Source organism: Furipterus horrens, unplaced genomic scaffold (genome assembly GCF_987537825.1).
Source record: "Furipterus horrens unplaced genomic scaffold, mFurHor1.1.pri manual_scaffold_4, whole genome shotgun sequence".
Classification (NCBI taxonomy): Eukaryota; Metazoa; Chordata; class Mammalia; order Chiroptera; family Furipteridae; genus Furipterus; species Furipterus horrens.
Window position 1 is genome coordinate 7176730 of NW_028327174.1, and position 22810 is coordinate 7199539.

The window sequence follows — 22810 nt, forward strand, 5'->3', positions numbered from 1 at the left end:
GGGCGACCGGGACGAAGGCAGAGACCCAGCAGGAGAGACTGCGAGAGCGAGGGAGACAGGAGAGGTCCGCAGGGAGACAGACCGGAGAGGGGCAGGGACCGGGGACCGGCGGGGGGAGTGGCGGCAGAGCCCGGGCTGCTCGGCGAAGGGGTCTCGGGCAGGAAGCGAGCGCAGCGGAGCAGGGAGGGGGCAGCCCCGAGTGACAGCGAGAGAACAGCGCGGGGCGGCTGAGGGGAAGGCGCCAGCGGCGGGGGCGGGGGCGGGGGGCGCGAGCTCAGGGCGGCGTGAGCCATGGGCCCCCGGAGCCCCGCGCCCTGAGCCCGGGCCCGGGGCCCGAGGATGCTGATGCCCAGGCGGCGCCGAGGGCGCGGCGCTGGGCAGCGCTGAAAGTTGGGTGGCCGGCGGGGAGCGGCCCGGGACTGTGCGGTGACGCGGAGGCGCGGAGACCCGCAGACCCCCAGACAGACCCGCCGGCAGCCGGGGAGGGGGCGGGGCCGGACCGCCGGGACTCCCCTGTCCTGGGGACGCTGCTCGCTGCTCGCCAGGACCGCGCCGGGAATGTAGCTCCCGCTCACCGCCTCCCGGACACATCGAACACCCGCCCCGAGGTAAGCTTGGCCCGCGCCCTCCGCTGGCGCTGTCCGTCCGTCCGTCTGTCCCGCTGCGTGCGTGTCTGTATGTTCTGGGCTGGCCGCTTTGGCCCTGCACGCGCGTTCAGCACGTTTACCTTATTCCTGACGCGGGTTCCTGAGACTTCCCAGGAGCTGGCAGCTCTGTCCTTCTGTCTTTGGGAGCCACAGGGTCTGGGTTGATGCCAGGAATCAGGGAGAGGTGGGTGGAACTGGCCTTGACCTCCTGCCCTGGCCCTGACCTTTCCCTGCCCCCCCCCACTTGTCATGCTGGGTTTCAGAGGAGCTTTAAGGCAGGTGACTTGTGGCAAGGGGGTGGAAGGGCTCTTCTTTCCACATCACCAACTGCAGCCTATTTGCCAATGATCCTTCCATCTGACAGAACAACATCCCACTTCTGGTGTCTTGAGCACCTACTTCAGGCCAGGTGAACCCAGGGCGAGGGGACAGGGATCCAGTAAATGAGGCATTTCCCATCTCACAGAGGTAGAGACTGACTGTGGGGAGAGGCACAGACTGCTTTTTCCTCCCTAGATAGAGAACCCCAAGCAAAGAGAGGTCTGGATGAACCCTGGAGCAGGGAAACTTCCCCTCCAACATGCCTGGTGTCCCCCCATGAGCATCGTCACACTCTGCCCCAGTGCCCAGGCTCCAGGGTGGGGACAGGGCGCAGGGAGACGGTGACAGGCAGGAGTGTGTGCAATGCCTGGAGGCAGCCTGGCCAAGTGGCAGGGGAGGTACCTCAAGAGCAGGAGGATGTCAAGCGTCAGGTTCAGGGGACAGACCTCAGGGAGGGAGGCTACACAGGCAAGGCCCACAGAGGAGCCATACCCTGTGTGTGTACATGTGTGTGCATGTGTGTATGTGTAAAACGTCTATTTTGCTTCCCCACATCCAGTTCTGTGATCTCTAGAGCGTTGGGACTTTGGGGGGGCTGTTGTCAGGACTTTGGGGACCTGAGAGCCACATGTGGCCCTGCCTTGGACTGGTATAAAGGGAGCAAAAGACAGAAGAGGGCAGGGATAAGGCTGGGGTGCAGCATGTCGGGAGCAAAGGCTGTTGGCTGTTGAGCCGTCCCGTGTCTAAACCAGAGCCTGGAGGATTGAGCCCAGAACATTCGACTCTCTTCCCCACTGGGAGGAAGGACTCTTTCTGGGGTTTTCCACACTGGGCAGTGGGCCTCATAGATCTTCCATTCAGGCTCCTAGAAATCAGCTTAGCTAGCCAAGGCACCAGCACCCTGGGCAAGTCACTTGCTCCCTGACCCTCAACTTCCATGTCTGTGGAATGAGGATACCACTCACTGCCGCACTGACCTCCAAGCAGGGCCCCTGGGCTCACATGAGCTGAGGGCTGTTTGCAGGCTGGAGAAGGTGCTGGGCGCTGGGAGTAAGGACTCATTTTACCTTTGGGAAGGGGCACAGCTAACGGGGAGGGGAGACTCTAACCTGAAGTAGAGAGTTGACCAAGGAGAGAAGGGTCTAGGAATTAGAGGGAAGATCTGGGGCTTGGGAGCTATTCTTTAGGATCCCTGGGGTTACCCTTGAAAAGGAAGCTCCTTTCCCAGAAAAAGCCTTGGGGGTGACTGGGAACAGAAAATGCTGGCCTTCAGTTTCTGCTGGATGACCTTGGGTAGCTGTCTTGACCTCTCTGAGCCTCAGTTTCTTCAACTGGAGAATGGGGGTGTCGGTACAGACTTCACTGGGTTGCTGAGTGATTTACAGACTATGCCATGTGTCTGAAAGCAGCTTTCACAAGCCTGGAGCATAGTAGGTTCTTGACAGACATTTGTGGATCAGAGAAAGAAGTAGCGGTAGAAGATGCTCTGAAAAGATTTCTTAGCTTAGGATAAGACGGACGGGGAGGAGCAGTGTAGGCTTACAAGGCTGGCTGGTTCTTAATGTGGATCCGGGGGAGGCGGGGGCGAGAGCTGAGGGGGGTGTGAGGAGGAGGGGCCCCTGTGTGGGGACCACTGAGTCACGAGGACATGTAAGCGACATGACAACCAGCAACATGGTAACCAGGAGACTAGCGATGGGAAGTGGAGCTGGAGCGGTGTGTTGCGGGGCGGGGTAGGGTGGCAGCACAGGACTCACAGCAGCAGGGCTGGAGGCGCCAGGCTGGACTCTCAGAGCGAGGGGAGAGGCCTCACGGCCAGGTGGGCTGGGGAGGGAGACGCAGAGTGGAAGGAGGGCAGGTGCCTCTGGGGTCTGCTGGGCAGGGGGGCTTCTCCAGCACCTCCCCAGGCTCCTCGCTCCTCTCCTCCACATCTCCACTTTTCATGCCTCTCCCCCTAGAATGCCAAATTTGGCTCACGCAATCTGTCGTCTCTCTTCTGAGATTGGCACCAGGACCAAAGCCGGGTGCATTACATCATCACAGCTCCCCTGCGTGGAGAGGAGAGGGAGGGCCAGGGGCCAGGGGACAAGGGGCCAACTCTCAACTTTCTCTCCCACCTTCCTGCTCACTCCTCCTGCCTCAGTCCCAGAGGCTGGGGGCTTCTGGGAGCAGCCAGGTGGGGCCTAGAGGCAGGAAAAGGGCTTCAATCTTGGGGAGCCCCCAGGGTTGAGCAGGAGGTTCAACATGCCGCTGTCCGCCTGGCTAGATGGGGCCTGGGAGGTAGGGATCCTATATTCAGGACCCCCATTCTTCATTGCCTTGCTGTGTGACCTTGCGTAGCCTCCACCCCCACCCCATACAAAGTCTACATCTGTATAGAGAACAGCTGGCCACTCAAGATTGTGGTGACTCTCCTGAAAAAAGACGCCCTTGTGTTCTGCTGCCCTCCCGGGCACAGAGGAGGACTCCTGAATTTTGAATTGCTTTCTGTGACCTTGATAAGTGACTTTACCTCCTTTTGCCTTCATCTCCTTACCTGTGAAATGGGGACAACAGATTCTTCAAAGGGACTAGATGTCAAAGATGGTACAGGAGAAGAGAGAGGGTCTCTGACCCTGAAAGCACAGACCCCCAGGGGCTGTGTGGCCCCCAGCCTGCGACGCTCATGGTGGGGGCAGGCCAGGCCCAGCCATTGGCGGGGGCAGTAGGACAGTGTCTCCATTCAGACAGAAGGCTTGGAGCTTAAATCACTGGCCTGGTGCCCCGATTTTACAAAAGTAGAAATCAAGGGCCAAAGAGGGAAGTGGACTCCCCTCCTACAAGGTCACAGTGGTAGTTCCGGGTATGGACAAAGCAGAACTGGGGCCTGAACCCCGGGCCCCTGGCCCCCAGCCCTGCTTGGAAGTAGGCAAACCTGGACTGACGCGGGAGCTTTGAGGACCCCGTCCTCACTTTGGCCCCTCCTACCTCCCCTCCTGTTCTCTGGCCCCATCCCCACTGTCCCTGGACATTAATCCTTCCTTCATTGGGTCTATTTGAAAAGCTCCCTTTCAGGTTCATCTAGAAGCCAGTTGCAGGCAGTCCCAGGCAGGGGAGGCTGGAGTAGGATTAGGTTGGAAGATTGTGGCCCCTCTAGAAGACCCCCAGAGGGGAGGTGGAGAAAGCTGGGGATGCTCTGGGGATGCTCTGTGGAACAGCGAGCTCCTCAATCACCCTGCCGGAGCAATTCAAGCCGAACCAGATGAGTACCTGCCAGGCATCCTGAGCCGGTGACTGCTGCTTCCTGGGTGAGGTTGAATGACAGCTCCACCTCCAAAGTCCCAGGAGTCTTTGATTCCCCCCAGGAGGAGCATGAAGGCAGCTCCCATCATTTACCCATTTGCCAGCGAGGACACTCGTGCTACCACCAGGCATTGGGCTAGCAGCTTCCGCAAACCCTTCTCTCTTTCATCCTCCCAGCCACCCCACAATGTTGAACTGATGTCCCAGTGTTGCAGATGGGGAGCCACAGCTTAGAGAGTCTATGTGACGTGCCCAAGGTCACACAGCAAGGAAGTCGAGGAGCCTGGACCTGAATCCCGTCCAGCCTGATTCTTGGGGGCTGACCCTGGGGCTTCATTGGGAAGAGTAGAGAACGTCCCTCCCCTGGGCTGGAGCCTGGAGGAGATGGTCTGTTGCCCCCATAGCATGACACCCCCTCAAGGACCTTCTGGGAGCTCCATTCTGAAGACACTCAAGGGAGAACTCAGTCCACAAATGGGAAGACTGAGGTTCAGGGACAAAGAATGACCTGCCCAAAAGTACCCAGAATGTTAGATTTATAAGGCTCTGTCCCCTGCACTGGCAGGTGAGGAGGGGCTATGGGCTGATGGTGGCGTGCCGTCTAGGGTTGGGGTGTAGACTGCTGGAGGGCTGAGAGGGTATGGACTCTAGGCTAGGACTGTGAGTAAGGGACTCAGCCTTGGGAACAGGAGGGGGAACCAGCAATGACAGCGGGTCCACTTCTGTCCTCCCTGGTCCTGCCGCAGAGCCACCCACAAATGTCAATGTCATACAGCCTGGGAAGTGAGGGCAAACTTGGGTGGGACCTGCCTGAAGACAAGGTCTTGGAGCCAGCGGCCTTGGGTGTGGCTCCTGTGTGACCTTAGGTCAGTTCCTCACCCTCTCTGAGCTTGGTACACCCATCTATGTGACAAGAATGTGGTTTTATGAGCTATTTCTACAAAGTAGCCGCCATTGGGCTGTTGTCCCAAAGTGCTCTTCCCGTCCTCATGAGGACCCTGGGCCCTGGGCAAGGGACAGGCAGGAACCTTGGGGCTGGCATAACCTCTAAGCCTCCTCAGCCACTGAGCCCTCCTTGGGGCACGGGGGGATCTCCTGGCCCAGCCCTTCTTCTCCTTTTCCTCTTTATTTTTCTCCTTCTCCCTGTTCCCCTCGCTACGTGGGCTGATCGCTGCTCAAACTTTTAATTCAGATGGTAATTGAAATAATAATATGGGCTGAGGCCCCTCTGCTTGTGACGATGCAGCTGGTGGAGCGCAGCTATGAATAGACCTTGAGTCACACACGCACGCTCCTGCAGGCGCGCACACGGCTCACAGGGTGGTGGGTGGGGTGCAGCCCGGGGGGCAGGGTGGGCTCAGGGTGGGCTCATGCTCCAGGTTGCTCTGGGTCTGGCCCCTCACTCCCAAAGGCCTGAGCCAGCTCTGCCCCTGCAGCCCACTGCCTGGTTCCTGTGGCCAACCCGAAGCCTTGGGGCCTCAGCGGTCCTCTCCGTTTACAGAAGGGGAAACTGGGGCTCAGCTGGGGGAGCGGCTGGCTGGACACAAGTGGAAAGTGGCTAGGACAAGATTCATCCATTGCTCTTTTTGGGACACACAGGCCAGGCAAATGGGCGGGGAGAATGCTGGGGTGTGGCCCCTGCCGGTCCCTTTGCGTCCCTGGGCCTTGTGCCCTCCAAACACGCACACACAGTCCTGTGCACACACTCATGCTTGCACACTCACACTCGTACATACTCACACCTGTGAGCTGCTCAGATAGATGGTGCCATTGCTTGGCGGCTGGAGTGACAAAGAAGCTTTCTCAGGGGGTCCTGCTGCAGAGGGGGGCGACCCCCTGTGTGCCAGGCTCCGAGCTGGGCTTTAGGGTCATGACTGCACTTAATCCTCCCTGCCACCCTGTGAAGACCATCACTCTCACCTTGCGAATGAAAAAACTGAGGCTCAGTGAGAAGCCAGGTTTGCCCAAGGCCCCACAGGTAGGAGGGGCCATATACCCTTGGTCCTACCTATGCCCCCAGACCAGCCATTTTGGGACCCTTCATTTGACCTCCTGGAGGAGGGAGGGTGCATCTCTTCTAGCCTGGGGCTGCCCTTTCTTTCCTTGAGACAGCTTGCCCTCTTCCCTGTGGCTACCTGGCCGGTTGTTGACCGCTCTAGTGCCAGCAGCAGGAACATCTGGCCTCAGTGGCCAGGGGGAAGGGAGGCACCAGTGAGGGGCATCGGCAGGTCAAGGAGAGGGACTTCTGAGCAAGGTGGGCCTCGGTGTTCTAGACCCCAGCTGGAGCTGTGCAGGGAGGAGGCGTTGTCATGGTGACCTATCAGCTGGTCTAGGCCTGCTTAAGTGGGCCCAGTGAGCAGAGCATAGTGGGGACAGATGGGCAGAGGCACCCCCTGGGCCTGGGACAATGGAGAAAACTCTCCAGCTTTACCTGGTGGCCCTGATTTGCTCCTATGTCTGCTTTTTCTCTCCTGCATGCTGATGGGAGATGGAGCAATTGAACCCAGAGACCATAGCAATCTGTCCAAGGTCACACAGCAGTGGTGGCAGAGCTGGGGTGGGGCTGGAACCCAGGGCTCCTCCTGACTCCTCCGCTTCCGCCCAGGGCTGCCACACCCTCTGTCTCTCAGACACTCCCTCTGTCACCTGGGCTTGGTGGTGAAAGGGCAGTGCTGCATCTCATCAAAGCCCCCTCCTGGGCAGATCCCCGGACTGGAGAGCGGGAAAGGGGTGGCAGCCCAGTGTCACAGCTGCCGCAGCTCAGTTAGAAAGGCCAGGGATTGAGTCCCAGCTCAGCTACTTCTGTATGTCACATGACCTTGACCAGCTCACTGTCCCCGTGGGAACCTTTCCTAGGTCCTCTGGGAAACGTGGACAACCTGTGGGGATGGGGCGGTGCGCCTGGCCTTTCCCTGTTGTTGCTCCACGGGGCGGGACGTGCAACGTGTCAGCCGGTCCCGCTTTACTGACGGGAGATGCAGGCCAGGGGGGCGGGGTGTGCTCGACCTTGACTTGGCAGCAGTCAGCACCAGCTTCCACCTTCTAGGCAGCCTCTGGGATTGCTCAGCAGTCTTCCCCTGACCACCCCCCCGCCTTGCAGCTCCCCTCCCAACCCCCACCCCAAACTCCCTGCAGGAGCTTCTCCTCTCCCACTGTAGGCCTGAGAAGTCCCCGTGAGAGTTAAGGTGCCACTCAGCCTGGGGGACAGATGGAATGGGGTCAGGGACTCAGGAACTCCATGAGGCTGTACAGGGGAGGTGGCAGGCACAGAACTAGAGGGGCCCTGGCTATGGGTGACTTGGGGACAGAAGGGGCTGCCACCACTCTGACACATGGGCATCAGACCCACCCACGTCCCTCTCGATGGGGAGCTCATTATCTCCTGGGGCAGCCCACGTGTCCCTAGAATGTCCTGCTAACTGATACCTGTTTCCCACTTTGGCCTTTGTTCTGCACTCTGAGGCCTGAGGAACCAGCCTGTTCTTGACAGGGTGGCCACTTCCCCCTGTCCTCCAACCCACCCCCCAAGGCTTATCTCCCTCACCCTCAGTAGTCCCAGCTAAGGCCTGTGAATGGGACGCAAGAGATCTGGGTTCAAGCCCAGCTCCAGCCCTGAGTGGCTGTGTGACCTTGGGCAGATTTTCCACCTCTCTGAGCCTCCTTGCCCTGAGCCACAAGGGTGGGCCTGTGCCCCTGCACCTGCTGGGGGCCACTGGGAAGATCCCATGAGTGTGACATAGCCTGGTGTTGACATGAGCTGCTGTGTGGCCCTGCCACTCAGTGGCAACTCCTGGCAGATTTCCGGGTTTCCAGCCCCCACACTCACCAGCCATCACCTTCAGATACTGATTTTATGGCTCTCTTGGGTGTCGGCTCCTGACCTTTGTGTGAGCCCTACCCTTGTACCCTCTCTGTCCTCCTGACCTGCTTGGGTGGGGATAGGGCTGGCTGGGCGCCAGGGCCAGGCCCTGCGGCTGCAGATCCTGAGGCTGCCTGACCTCAGAAAGGGCCTCTCTCTGGCTGGGCTTCAACACCGTCCCCTAGACATGGGGCAGGAACTGGGCAACAGAGAAGAGAGGGAATCGGAACGCATACAGAGGGGGGCTGTGGCCGCATGCTGGAGCTGGACTGGCTCCCTGAGAGGAGCAGGAGACAGAGGGGACAGAGTTCCAGTTACCTCCTGCACTTACAGCCTGGCAGAGCCTCACTCCCCACACCCTGGTGGGCTGCCTGCGGAAGGGTGAGCTACCTGGCATTGGAGGTGTGCAAGCCATTGCTGAGTGGTGTTTGTTGCAGGGTAGAGGGGCAGCAGGGGCTTTAACACTCGTTCAGGGGACGAGATTGGACCCGGAACCCAGAACCCCTATTGTTTGGGCCCCAGCAGAGCAGTCCTGTGACCCTGAGGGTCTAACAACCTGTCCCAAGTACTCCCCGTGACCGCCAACCGCTCTTCCTTCAGTCATGCCCCGCAAAAGCCCGTGGTCCAAGCACAGTCAGGCGCAACTTCCAGACAAGCCCAAGGTCCCCACTTTGGCCCGCTCACGGCTCCTACACACGCCACAGGTCGGCGCTTTTAAATTGCTTGCAGGTCCTGACCCATCAGTGGTTGTGAAGCTAATTAAGTGAGTTCACTAACCAAAATAAAAAGAAAATAGCAAGCACTTTGCATGTAGTGTGGGTAAGTATTAATCTTTGATGCTGTTTCAGCTTTTAAAATACGTATATTATATAATGAATAGCAATGTACAGTATGTTTGTTTTTACTCTACGTCTTGGTCAAAAAGCTTGAAAGCTACTACTCTGTATAGAAACCCTGTGGGTGCCGCTGAGAGGGGCTTGGGTGTACAGATAGATTCCTTTTTTCCAGGATGCTCAGTTCCTAAGAACCTAGGTGCCGAGATTCTAGCAGGTCGTTGTTCTGTCCTCAGACCTCCCATTCCTCGCCCCGCAGCGCACTGAGCTCCGGGCCCTGAGCCCACTGCCCACCCCCATTCCCAGGGCCCAGGGCCTGCTTTCTGCCCAGCCCTGACCCAGCCCTGCTTCACCTTTGCACTCCCTGCTTGCCCACATCTTCTGGAGACCTTCTCACTAAGCCTTGTGGCTGCCCAGACTCTGTCTCCTCTCCTCACGCACTTACATGGGGAGCTCAGGAAAGTAGGGCCACATCTTACGTCTCTTCCCCCAGCACATTGGAGGTGCTCAATAAATGCTCATTCATTCCACAATGCTGTACAGAGCAGCCCCCGAGGAAAGGCCCTGGGCTGCGTTGGAGACATCCCAGGCCGGAGGGCAGATGCTGCCGCAGCTCAGCATACAGAGGATGATGAAGGAATGAATGAAGGAATGGAGTCTGAGAGTCTCCGGCCTCGGTAGCCAGCTGGGCACATGCTCAGAAACGACGCGTAAGCACCTAGCATGTTGCCTGCGCGTAGTAGGCCTTCGTGGCTGTGGATGAGCTGGAATGTTGCAGGAGCAGGAGGGGCTGTGTTCCTACCGCTGTCTCTGACCCTGCACCCTGCGGGGCCCTGCTCACGCCGGCCCCCACCCCCCGTCCTTGGAGCTTCTCTCTTGAGCCTAGGACCCTGGGTGTGAAGCTGAGATGCCCCGATGCCCCCTGAGAGGACACATGAGGGACAGCGCTCTGAGGCCGGGGCAGGCAGAGGCGCGAGGCCTCCGGTGTCCTGCCCCCACTCCAGTGGCACAGGCCTCCTCTGGTCTCCACTCAGAGGCCACCTTGGTTGAGAGGTTCTCCCTGACTACGGTGGCAAAAATAGCTCCTACTTGGTCACGTTCTGTCACATCACCCTGCTTAGGTCCTTTATGGGAATTATGACGGCCTGAAATTATCTCGTTTCTTTGTCAGTCATCAGATGTTTATTAAGCGTCTGGGGCTCAGGGGTGAGGCAGAGCGTCAAGGTCCCTGCACTTAGGGAGATTGCAGACAAAACGGGACAGAGCTGTGAGGAGGTCAGGACGCAGACAGAAAGCGCGGGAGGGCGGGGCTCCTCTCTTGGAGGACGCAGCCTTTGGCTCAAGACCTGCCTGGTAGGGAGGTGTGAACAGCAGCGTCTTGGAGGGTTTCAACCAGCAGGGACAGCCAGTCCCTGAGACAAGAATAAACTTGGTGCATTCAAAGGACGAGAAGAAAGGCCCAAGTGGCCAGGAGTGGGGGTGAGGAGTGGAGGGGCTGAGGTGGCCCCCAAGAGCTCTAGACTGAGTGCGTGGGTCCTGAGCCCATGGAGATGGGACAGCAGCAGGGGTGCAGGGGGGAGGCGTGGCGTTGTCCTGTCGTGATGTAGCTTGAAACAGAGGACGCTGCAGGCTGCTCGGACTGGGTGTGGGGCTAGCACCCAAGTACCACTCCTGGGGGTTCTCTGGCTTGGGGGAGCTCCTGAACCCCCAGCAGAGATGAAAATAGCAGCATCCCCCAGGGTGTCAGGAGGATTAAAGGAGTGGCCAGGACTCTGCCCCCAGCAAGCACGACATGTAAATTACACCACTATTACCCGATTGGCTTTGGGGTGGGTTGAAGGACTACACCCAGCGGTTAGGCCTGAGTGGGCCCCCTGGGAGGTCACAGACTGAGATGGAGAAGGCGGGGGTGGGGCGACTGGTCGGTCTCGATGATGCTCAGCATGCGGTGCCTCTCACTGCTTGGGAGGGTGATAGGGGCCAGGTGGCATTTCCAGCCAAGGCAAGCCTGGGCACTGCCAGGGTGGACACACAGAGGCTGGAGGGGGCAGAGTAAGGAGGGCAACTGGAGAGGGGCCTTCAGGCCGGGAGCACTCACAGAGGAAGCGAGGGCCAACCAAGCCCCCATGGGAGCTGCTGGGAGGACAGTGGCTCCAAGGACCCTGGAGGGGCTGTGGGGAGAATGGGAGGTGGCGTTAAGCCATCCCCTCCAAGTAGGGCTTCTGCACTTTACAGTTCATAGATCCTTACCTTCCGATGTCAATGTCCATCTCTGAAACATGCCTGTGGAGCGAGCGTTGTTCCTCCCCATGTTATAGATGTGACTCAGAGAGGTTAAGGCATTTTCCCATGGCCACACAGTGCGTGGGGGAAGCGTTTTCAAGCTTTCTGGGATCGCTGTCCCTTATGAATGCTCTGATCCTTCTCAGAAACATACACATATGCACACACTGATTTTAAAACTTTCTATGTATCTTTTTCCTGTAGGTAATACATTCATACGGTTCTAAAATTAAAAAGACACAACGGGAATACAGTGAGAATTCTTCCTCCCACCCATTCCCAGCCACCTGCTTCCCCTCCCCGGAGGCAGCCAGAGGCACCAGTCTCCTGGGTCTCCATCCGTAGACAAGCACAGACAAGCAAATACGTGTATCTATAAATTTCTTTCTCTCCTTTTTTGTACAAATGGTAGATACTATACTTGGTATTCATCACTGTTGCCTTTTTTTTTCAACTTAAAAACACATCTTGAAGACCCACATTGCTCCCTCCAGGGCTCCCTCCTCCTTTTTTCTGGCTGCGTGGTGAGCCGTTCGGGGATGGGCATCCGGCTGCTTCCAGGCAGGGCTGGGCAAGCCAGGTGCCTAGCTCCCTGTGGGCATGACTGTCTGCGGGCCGAGATCCCAGGAGCATGCACAAGAGTCACGGGCAATTACATGGCTCTCCAAAGCCACCAGGGCCACCCAGAGCAAGGGAGGCCCTTGGCCCTGACTCCTGTTCCCCAATCCTCCCCATCCCCACCCCTCTTCTTAGGTGCATCCTCTGGGCCCTGCCGAAAATCCAAGAAAAACTGTGGGGGCGAGGGGATGAGGGGTATCACCCCCCGCTCCCCAAAACTCTGGGAGACCCCCTCCCCTCACTAGCAGCCCCAGCTCCTGGACTTGTTTTTGCTGAGAGGCCAAGTACAAGGATAAGGGACAGGGATCTTCATGCCCATTCCCAGCCCTGGAGGAGGGCGCTGAGGTGGGGCCAGCAGCCGAGGCCTGTTTGGAGCTCACCTGAGCTGGGGAAGGGGGCCCTGGTCTAGCAGAGCCACCCCTGGCCCAGCACAGCCACCCCTGGCCCAGCGTAGCCTCCATGCCCCAGCACAGCCACCCCCGCCCCAGCACAGCCACCCCTGGTCTATCACAGCCACCCCCACCCCAGCACCGGCCCTTCTCCTGGCTCAGGGAGGGAGGAAGGGTGTCCAAGTGGAGAAGGGAGGTGAGGCCACTGGCCTCTGGTGGTCTGGGTTGGTTGAGGCCAACTGGGTCACTGCTGAAACTCCCTGTCCCTGGCTCCGGGGGTACGCTGTGTCCCTGCTCCTCCCGCTCTGCCCCTCGGCCTCCCTTGCTGGGGCAAGCCTGCGTCCCCCGCGGGAGTGCCGGGCTGCGCTGAGGCCCTTTGCCCTCCTCGTCCAGCAGCGGCCTTGCCCCAGGCGGTCTTGTCCACTCACGCGGCTGAACACGTCATCCGGGCAGCCAGGACCTCAGTGGTCTAACTCCGCCCAGACCTCGGGTCTGACATGCCTGATGTCTCCATCGGGACATTCCAAGGCCACTGCACACTAGAAAATGTCACTCCTCAAACCTGGCCCTCCTTCAGTGCCCCACCATCACCAACTCCTATCACCCCTCTTCCCAACCCCCCATCCGACCCCCCCTCACCCCTGGCTCTTGGTCCAGAAGTGTCCCAAATCCGCTTACTTCCCTCGCGCTCCACTGCCACTGCCCTCCCTGGCAGCTCCAGGCCACCGCCCTCGCCTGCCTGGGCAGCAGCAGGAGCCCCCCGCTGGCCTCTTGTTTTCACTGTGCCCCACGTAGCAGCATCACACACCTGGGACGGCTGGAGGCCCGCAGGGCAGGGCTGCCCCTCGGGCTTACTGAGGATGCTTTCTTCCTCCGCCTGGTGGCAGACACACAGGGGTTTAAGGCGTCACTCATTATTCCTACTCATCTTAAAGGGTTACACAGGGAAACTTAAAGGACCAAGCCAGGCGAAACCTGCCCGGCAGCTGCCCGCCGCCCCGGGGATGAGCCCCACAGCCTTTCCCACCCCGGCCTCTGCAGCCTCACCCTGGGCAACCATCCCTCCAGCTCGCTTCACTCCTGCTGCCTGGCCTTGCTGCAGGATTGCAACACACCAGACTCTTTCTGGAATGTTCTACACCCCACCGTTCACACGGACACGCAGTTCTCATGACCCACTTGACTCCCACTTATTACTCAGGTCTCAGTTTAAATGCCACTCTCTCAAAGAGGCCTTTGGGGACCCCTACCCAGCTAGAGACCCTCGTCTTCTCTCTCGCATCATGACAGACTTTCCTTTCAGGAGCTTACACTGGTGACTGCCCGCCTCTGCTCGCTACGTGCAGAGCGTCTCTCCCCAGCTGATGCGTAAGCTGGGTGAGCCCGGGGCCCGTGTCCGACCTGCAGCAGGTGCGCCACAAACAGCTGAAGGAGCGACTTGGGAGGACAAGTGTGCAGCAGAGCAGACCCACACTGCCAGGCGGCCAGGGGTTGAATCTCACCGTCGGTGAGGGACTGGGGTTCTGGAAAACAGAAGCCTTCAGGGATCCCCTTCCCCCTTCAAAGTCTTGTAGGGAAAAGGGGCACAGGTGTTTGGGTGGCCCCTCTGGTGAGTGGGGCGGTCTAGCCAATGGACGGGGCTCCAGCCGGGGAGTTCCCGATCAGGGCAGGGGTCAGGCGCCGGCGATGCAGCAAAGGGCACGCTTGCAGGTGGGAGCAGTGGCCCTCGGGTCCCTCCAGCCAGCAGCTCCTGCCCCTTGGCCGTGACCAGAAGGCCTGTTTGGACATTCTGGGGAACGTGCTCTCTGAGCCTGGTCACCTGCAGGCCAGGTAGTCCGGTGCAGAGCTGGAGGAGCGAGCTGGCTCAGCCCACGGCTCAGAGCCCCTCTGGAGCCCAGAGTCACCTGTATCTCTAGGCTCTGGTTGGACCAGAGATCAGGGACCCGGGTCCTGGCTCCAACTCCCTAGGACCCGGTTTCTCCTCTCCCAATAGGACTGACTTGACAGAACCTGGCACAGAGTGGGGCTTGCTAAATGTTTGCCAGGTGGAAGAACCATGTGGCAGTGTTTCTTCGAGGCAGGAGAGCAGCGTGTCTTACAAACATACTCTGGTATTGACTGCCCGAGTCCAAACCCTGACTCTACCACTTACGAGCTGTGTGAACTTGGGCAAGTTGCTGGACCTCTCTGTGTCTTGGGTTGCTTACTTCTAAGGTAGGGCTGATGATGGTACCCTCTTCTGAGGTCATGGGAGGGTGGAGAGATAGATCCTGGAAAAGCACTCAGAGCAGGAGGTAAACATGCCCTGTGGATTTTGCAATGTTAACCGTTGCCCTGGGGGAGGGGCCAGGTCTGTGGTGGGATGTCAGGGCACAGAAGAAGGTGTGGGGAAGGAACAGCATTAACTGAGCACCTACTGTGTGGCCTGCACTTTTATGACAATTGACAACCTGTGTCTGGCTCTCACAACCATCCTCCAAGGTGGGCTTTATTATGTTCCTTCTCAAGTGAAGACACTGAGGTTCAGAGAGGTCAAGCAACCTGCTGGAGCCCGCTTCCGGCCCAGCTCTGTGAGATGCTGAGGCCACTGCTCTTCCTCACCTGGTCCCCAGTGCTGGTAGCAAGCAAGCTGGGCAGGGCATGAATCAGTTGGGTGGGCTCTGAGCCCTACATCTGAGATCCAGGGGAGGATCGGTCAGCCTCGGGAGTGATTCAGACCACTGATCCATCCCTGACTGTGTTCTGGGCACATGACATGTACAGTCCCATTTTTCCTCATTACAACCACATGAGGAAAGGACTGTCATTAGCCTCACCAAAAGATGAGGAGCGCAGCGACCAGAGAGGTTAAGTAACTTGCCCAAGGTCACACAGGCAGAAAATGGACAGACTCTACTCGAAGCCAGAGCACTGGGAGGGGGAGGATGTGGGCTCTCTACATTCACTAAGAGAAGAGAGTCAGACCTCCCAGGGTCCAAGGAGCAGGACAGGGGCCTGCAGAGGGCCATGGGCAATAGGGGACACCCTGCTACAATTTCCCCCCTAGCTAGATTCATCGTCAGCTGCCTTTTACTCTGAGGAACACAGCTCAGCTTCCTGGTCCTTGAACCCTTGCCTTCCCCTGCAAAGCCCTGTGTGTTAGAGCCGAAAGGACCCCCACCCAAATCAGGTAGTCGGGCCCAGGAGGCCTCCTTCAGAGCTGGGGTAGGGCAGGCTCTGTGCTCCTCTGGCTGGGAGATGGGAAAATGGTGCAATTTCCTCCCAGTTCTCCAGGGAAATCTTCCCACCCTCTAGCATCCTTTCTGGGTGCCCTGAGTTAGTCCCTGGGCCCCGCCCCATGCCCCATGCCTGCTCCCTATGGTAGAGGAGTCCATCTCCCCATCCAGACTCAAAAGGGGCTCGAGGAGGGGTGGGACTCAGGAACAGCAGCCTCTGGATCACTATCTTATTTCAGACTCTGCTGGGCACCTTGTTTCATTACATGTTCCCGACTCTCCCACCAGGGAGCAATTATGCATGACTCCCCCTGCCCCACCCCCCACTTTGCAGACAGAGATAAGGAGCACCGGGCTTGAGCACTTAGTGGTGGAAGCAGGACTGGAAGCCAGATTTTCCTATGTCGTCCTCATCCTCATCATCCTCATCACCTTCATCATCATCGTCATCCCAGTCTGTGCCTTGTACCCGCAATGCCAGATGAAGCCCCAGCTGATGTGTCTGTTATGGTGTGACTGTCCTGTGTCCCTCAGCCGTGTCCTGGGGAGGCACATGGTGTCATCACCATTCCACTTTGCAGGTGGAGAGACTGAGGGCCAAAGAGGAAGTGACAGCGCTGAGACAGAACCAGATCTTGCCACCCCGAACATGAGGGTTCACCCAGCACGTTATTTTCACAAAGCGAGAAGGAAGGCGAGGTGTGCAGACAGACAGCGAGGGCCATGGTCCCAGAGGAGGCAGGGCCGGCAGCCGGCAGTGCAGCCAAGGGGGGCTCTGGAGAGCGGGCCTGGGGGCTGGGGAGAGGCACGGCAGGAATCCGGTGGAACAGGTCCTGTGGGAGGTGAAGGAGCCAGAGACCCGGCCAGAGACCGGCGTCCAGGGCAAGTGTGGGGCCTGGAGCTAGCCAGACCTGAATCAGAATCCCAGCCTTGCCACTCCTACTGAGAGGCCGACTGCCCACGGGCCACATCCCTTTCCCCACCCCGCCCCAGCCTGTGATTCTGCAGCGGGGAAGAGATATAATAACCCCGCCCGTGCCATGGTAGGTGCTTAATAAGTACCTGTGAGATCAACAAAGGACTGCTGATGCATCAGTGAGCTAGACCAGGCAATTCTAGAGGGTCTGTTCCCCGAGAGCAGCCACAGATGACAGCTGTGTCCCCTCGAATAACAGGGAGGTGCCCCCTAGTGTGGGCTTCTGCCCCTTCCCTCCTGCCCTGGTGGGGAGTGAGTGTGGGCCGAGCCTGCCCTGGGTCTCAGACCGGCCCCTGTGGCTGCTGTCTGGGGCTGGACCGAGGCCCCCCGAGTCGCTGCCTCTGCTCTGCTCTCCCGTATGCATCTCCCGTGCGTGGTGGGGGAGTGCAGCTCAGGGGGACTTGCCTGGGTTGTTGGAACCCCCTGGGGCTGCTGCCACTGTATCAGCTTTGCTTTTGCAATGGGAGGTGTAGGCAAAGAGGAGGCCTTCAGTGTCACCAAATCTGGGAAAAAATGTAAGAGGTGACAGGAGCGGGGTCTTCTTCCTACCTCCTCCAGACCCCTCTTAGCTCCTCAGGAAGGGGCGGGATAGCAACGGTGCCAGGGAGTTTGTTGACAGCCCTGCTTGTCACCTTTACCATCTCCCCAAGGCCCCAGGGTCCTTGGCCAACTACTGACTCACTGTGCGATATCCCTGCTCTCTGCCTCAGTTTCCCTAGCTGTCCAGTGAAGTCTGGACTAGGGGCTTCAGATTTGGAGCATTCACAACACTGTAAAATTTTTACAAAATTGGTAATCAGCACAGCATGTCAATCTTTCATGTTGCCAAGAAAGGACGTTAGGTTTGTAAAACGCCGCCAACTTGTCCCACCCCCAACATTTTCTCAAAGAAAGAGTATTTGCCATGACAGGAGGCCCAGGATGCAATTGTAGACTAAAGAACAGTGCCTGGAGGAAGAACCCAGGCCAGGAAGGGGAAGGACTTGCTCAAGGTCACCCAGCAAGGCAGTGAGAGGGACCCGGCCTCCCAGCGGTCCACCGTCCAGGCAAGCAGATCAGACCAGCCCCCTGCCTTCCAGAAAAGCACAGTTTATTGCAGACACGACACAGGCCCGCCCGCACAACCGGGACGCTCGCACACACGTGCGCTCTCTCAATAAAAACCTATATTCAGAGGAGGATGGAGCTGAATTGTCAACGCCTCTCGCCTCTCTTTTGCCATCTGTGCCCCTTCTATTTTGCCCTTTTCCCTTGGGCCCCTGTGCCTTTGCCAGGAAGCCCCAGCGGACAAACAAGGGGGAGAAGCCTGGCCCTCTCCCGTGGCTGTCATGTGAAGGCACAGGCGGGCCTCGTACCTTTCACGTTTCGGTCAGACATCGTGTGGTCAGCCCATGCGCTGGCAGGTGGCCCCTCGTTTCTGCCAGGACGGGTGACAGGAGTGTTTGCTTATTTGAGCAGGTCCCTGCGGACAAGGGGCTTTGGGAGGATGGGCCACACAGAGGCCCCTCTGTGGTGGAGGGTGCTGGGTCTGGCGGACGCACCTGTGCCCCGGGCCGCTTTCCCCTCAGCCCAGGAGTGGACGTTTCTGAGCATGGCCCAAGCTAGCACAGGCCAAGGGTGGGCACAGGGTCCGGGGGCTCGGAAATGTCACCGTGACCAGGGGAGCGGGCACAGGGGTGGGGGATAAGGTGTGCCCTGCCCCAGCTGCTGTGTGGGGGATGGTGCCTGGAGCTGGGGTGATGGAAGGGCTGCGGGGTGAGGACTGACGTTGGGGGTGTGAGTGTGGGAGTGGCGCTGCGCGGAGCCTTGGGGCAAGCCTGGGCATGGGGCGTGGCTTAGACTCCTGTCACTTCCACAAATGGGGAACAGTGGGCTGTGCTGGTGAGTGGGGGCCAACTGCCTTTAGCCACAGAAGATGGTCTCCCTCACCCCCAGGGCCCCCTATAGAGTGGGAGCCCCGTGAAGGGCCTGGTCCTGCAGCATAAGATGAATCCCCTCCCCCCAGGTCACGGCCAGTCCCTTTTGACAGAGAAGCAGGGGTCCCCTGGCCTTGGGCAAGGCCCTCACCCTCTCTGGGCCTCAGTGTCCTCAGCCATGATAGGCTAGGTCACTGCACTTTGTCCCTCTGACTCTCTCCTGGAGACCTGCAGCCTGTGGGGCCAGGGTCTGCTGGGGACAGACGGATGCCATCTCTTCCCCTAGCCCCCAAACCGTACCCCAGTGCCCCCCAGGAGCACCTTGACCTTCTTCCAGGAGCTCTGGAGTGGGAGTGAGAAGACTGGGTTCAGGGCTGGTCCTCCCTGCCTCACTCTGTGACCCTTGGCAAGTCTGTCTTGACTCTGGACTTCCTTGGCCTCACATGTAAAATGAGGGTCTTAAAATCAGTGGTCTTCCATTCCTTCTTGCCCTAGTTCCTTCTGTGGCATTAATGGAGCCATTCATGACAGTGGGACAGAGCAGAGACAGATGTCTAGTGAGGAAGACCTCCCTGAAAACTGTTTCTAGCCTGGAAGGTGCACCTGGCACCCTGGCTGCTGAGACTCTGGGGGAGGTGTCAGAGAGAGCCTGGGATGCTCAGGTCAAGCGATGATCCTTTAAGGGCCAGCATCCCGCTCCCACATTACCTGTCAGGTCTTCAGACTGATGGGTCTCACTGATCCCCTGTTCCAGATGAGGAAACGGGTTCAGAGCAGTCAGGTAACTTGCTCAAGTTACGTGGTGGATCTTGGCTTCCATCCAGGACTGTGGAACCCAGGGGGCTCCTCTGAAGGGGAGAAGGGAGAAAAAGCCGGAGTTGGGGTGGGGTGACCACGGGGGAGGAGGGGGCAGGGCTCACGCTCTCTGGGCTGAGAGAGGGCGTTTCTCCCTGGCAGAGGCAGACTCTGAAGCTGTTGATCTCCAAATTACAGCGTTGGCGCACACCGGTTGCTGCGGCAACCGAGTTGTCCTGAACCGGGGAAGTGTATAAACATTGCCACAGATGCACAATTAGATCAGGAAGAAGAATAGAACAGAAAATAGAAACTTTCAGCCTTATATAATTCTGGGCCAAAATGTTAGCAGGAACCCAGGTTCAGGCCAGCCCTGCCAGCCGCTGGGGCCCTGGGCGCCTCTCTCCTGGGACCGCAGTGGACAGGGGGGATGGAGGGAGGGTCTGCCTTCCATGGGCCTGTAGGGTGCACCTGCCACTCGCCACTTGCCACACGGTGGGGTGAGGGGCCGCCTCTGCTGAAACAGCTGGGGATGCTGACAGCCCAGTGCTGCCTCTCAAAGGCTTCCTCCTGCTCCCAGGAGGTGGGAAGGAAGGCAGGAGGGCAGCTGGCTCTGACTGAGCACCTCCTGTCTCCCTGGGTCCTGTGAGGTAGGGTTTTGATCCCTATTTTACAAATGAGAGAAGTGCGGCTCAAAGAGGTGAAAAGCGTTGTCTGAAGGTGACACAGCTGGGCAGTGGGTGTGTGACCTCCCCCTCTCCCGGCCTCCACACCATAAACTCACCAAGTGACAGTTCCTGGGGCTAAAGAGTTAGACACACCTGGGTTTGGACCCACATACCAGCTGTGTGGCCTTGGGTAGGTCGCATCCTCTCTCTGAGCCCCTCTTCCCTTACCTCGGACACGAGAATAGTGATACCTATGCAGGAACCAAAGCTCAGGGTTCCCCCTTCCTTTGTCTTGACCATCATTGGTGTCTTCACCCACCACGGCTCCTAACAAGTTTGGGGGCCTCACAAGAACTGAGGCGGGGCTGCGGGTCCCAGAACCGCCCAGTAGGACTTTCTGCAATGATGGAAATGTCCTGTTATCAGCTCTGTCTAGTATGGTAGCCCTTAGCCATGAGCACTTGAATTTGAAATGTGGCTAGTGCAGCTGAATTAAGTTTTTATTTAATTGCAAGTAACTGCAAAGAGCCACAGGTGGCCAGTGGCTGTCAGACATGACAGCACAGGAGAACGTCCAGCCCTCCAAGACCCAAGAAGGCAGAGGCTGAACCCAGGGAGGTGAGCGGGGACCAGAGCACACAGAGGGTAACTGGTGGGAAGGTGGAGCCAAGATGGGCATCAGGAAGCTTGGGCTTGGAACAGCGGGCAGAGGATTGGAGGGAGTGGCATGAGGGCCTGGGACAATGACCTGGATCCTGGTGGCTCAGCGTCTGGCCTGGCAGACCCCAGTCCCGGAGCTGGGCCAGAACCTGTTGTCAGAACCACTCATACTGTCACATTCTGCTGGCCAGGGCAGAGGAGGTGTCCGGGGCTAGTCCAGGCTCGCCCTTCTGAGCAGTTTTGGCCGGGGACTTTGCCACGGGAGCCTGGGTTCCCTGAGGCCATTGGAGAGGCCACCCCCATGGCAGGCACTTGCTTCCCAGCATCTCAGGTGTCTGGCTTCTCCCCCTCCCCAGGCCCTGCGTCTTCCCAGGTGACCACGCCGGCTTCAGGACATGCTCGGGCACAGCCGCAACGGGCAGGCCCACGTGCCCCGGCGGAAACGCCGCAACCGCTTTGTCAAGAAGAACGGCCAATGCAACGTCTACTTCGCCAACCTGAGCAACAAGTCGCAGCGCTACATGGCGGACATCTTCACCACCTGCGTGGACACGCGCTGGCGCTACATGCTCATGATCTTTTCCGCGGCCTTCCTCGTCTCCTGGCTCTTTTTTGGCCTCCTGTTCTGGTGCATCGCTTTCTTCCACGGCGACCTGGAGGCCAGCGCTGTGGTGGCCACGGCGGGGGCCCCTGCGGGCAGCAGCGGGGCAGCGCCGGTGACCCCCAAGCCCTGCATCATGCACGTGAACGGCTTCCTGGGCGCCTTCCTGTTCTCGGTGGAGACGCAGACGACCATCGGCTACGGGTTCCGGTGCGTGACGGAGGAGTGCCCCCTGGCGGTCATTGCCGTGGTGGTCCAGTCCATTGTGGGCTGCGTCATCGACTCCTTCATGATCGGCACCATCATGGCCAAGATGGCGAGGCCCAAGAAGCGGGCGCAGACACTGCTGTTCAGCCACCACGCGGTCATCTCGGTGCGTGACGGCAAGCTCTGCTTGATGTGGCGCGTGGGCAACCTGCGCAAGAGCCACATCGTGGAGGCCCATGTGCGGGCCCAGCTCATCAAGCCCTACATGACCCAGGAGGGTGAGTACCTGCCGCTGGACCAGCGGGACCTCAATGTGGGCTATGACATCGGCCTGGACCGCATCTTCCTGGTGTCGCCCATCATCATCGTCCACGAGATTGACGAGGACAGCCCGCTGTACAGCATGGGCAAGGAGGAGCTGGAGTCTGAGGACTTTGAGATCGTGGTCATCCTCGAGGGCATGGTGGAGGCCACCGCCATGACCACCCAGGCCCGCAGCTCCTACCTGGCCAGCGAGATCCTGTGGGGCCACCGGTTCGAGCCCGTGGTCTTCGAAGAGAAGAGCCACTACAAGGTGGACTACTCACGCTTCCACAAGACCTACGAGGTGGCCGGCACCCCCTGCTGCTCCGCTCGGGAACTGCAGGAGAGCAAGATCACCGTGCTGCCCGCGCCCCCGCCCCCGCCCAGTGCCTTCTGCTACGAGAACGAGCTGGCCCTCATGAGCCAGGAGGAAGAAGAGATGGAGGAGGAGGCGGCTGCCGCGGCGGCTGTGGCCGCGGGCCTGGGGCTGGAGGCAGGCTCCAAGGAGGAGGCGGGCATCATCCGAATGTTAGAGTTTGGCAGCCACCTGGATCTGGAGCGCATGCAAGCCACCCTCCCGCTGGACAACATCTCCTACCGCAGGGAGTCAGCCATCTGACGTCCAGCCCCGCCCTCATCGCCTCCCACGAGAGCCTCTTTGGGGGGTGCGATGCCAGGACACACCCCACACACTCAGGACAGAGCTGGCCCTGGCTCCATGGACCTTCTAGAGGGAGGTGGGGGCTTTAAAGCTGGGGGACCCCTCCCTACTGGCTTCAGAACCAAGCCTGGGAAGGGCCCAGGAATCCCTCAGCCCTTCAGCCTGGGTTCCCCAGCACCTACCTGCTGGCGGCTCAGGGACCCCAGACCCACCACCCTTTCCCCACCAACCCTTCAAAGATATGCCCCCTTTGTTCTCAGAACCTTGGGGAAGGAGGCTGGACTTCTGGGGGGTGGGCATCGCGGGGTTCTGGGGTGGGCAGGGGGTAAGTGTGTTGGGAGGGAGGGAGAGGGTGCGTTTCTTTTGCATGACTGTGGTCTGTTGTTCACGACTTTCTTTTGTAGATATCTATAAATGGAGAGATGGAGGCACCAAATCCACCTTCTGCCATTTGTACCTGCAGGACAAGGAGGTGCAGTCCCTCTCTCTGCACCACTTTCTGTCCCCACCCATCAAGCCTAGCCCCTTTTCCTGCCCAGCTGGCTGGTCCCTTGAAGCCCTCAAAGCCAGCCATCC

General features: G+C 59.0%; 1 protein-coding gene across 1 annotated transcript; it reads left to right on the forward strand.

Moving 5' to 3' along the window:
- Positions 1-275: 275 nt before the first annotated feature.
- KCNJ4 (potassium inwardly rectifying channel subfamily J member 4) lies at positions 276-22535 on the forward strand. The gene is made up of 2 exons (XM_090272428.1): positions 276-608; positions 20819-22535. The coding sequence occupies exon 2, from the start codon at positions 20858-20860 to the stop codon at positions 22190-22192; it is 1335 nt and encodes a 444-aa protein (XP_090128554.1). The 5' UTR covers positions 276-608; positions 20819-20857; the 3' UTR covers positions 22193-22535.
- Positions 22536-22810: the final 275 nt, after the last annotated feature.

Excerpts from the sequence above, each read along its gene's own strand:
- KCNJ4 (XM_090272428.1), top strand. The coding sequence starts at position 20,858 with ATGCTCGGGCACAGCCGCAACGGGCAGGCCCACGTGCCCCGGCGGAAA.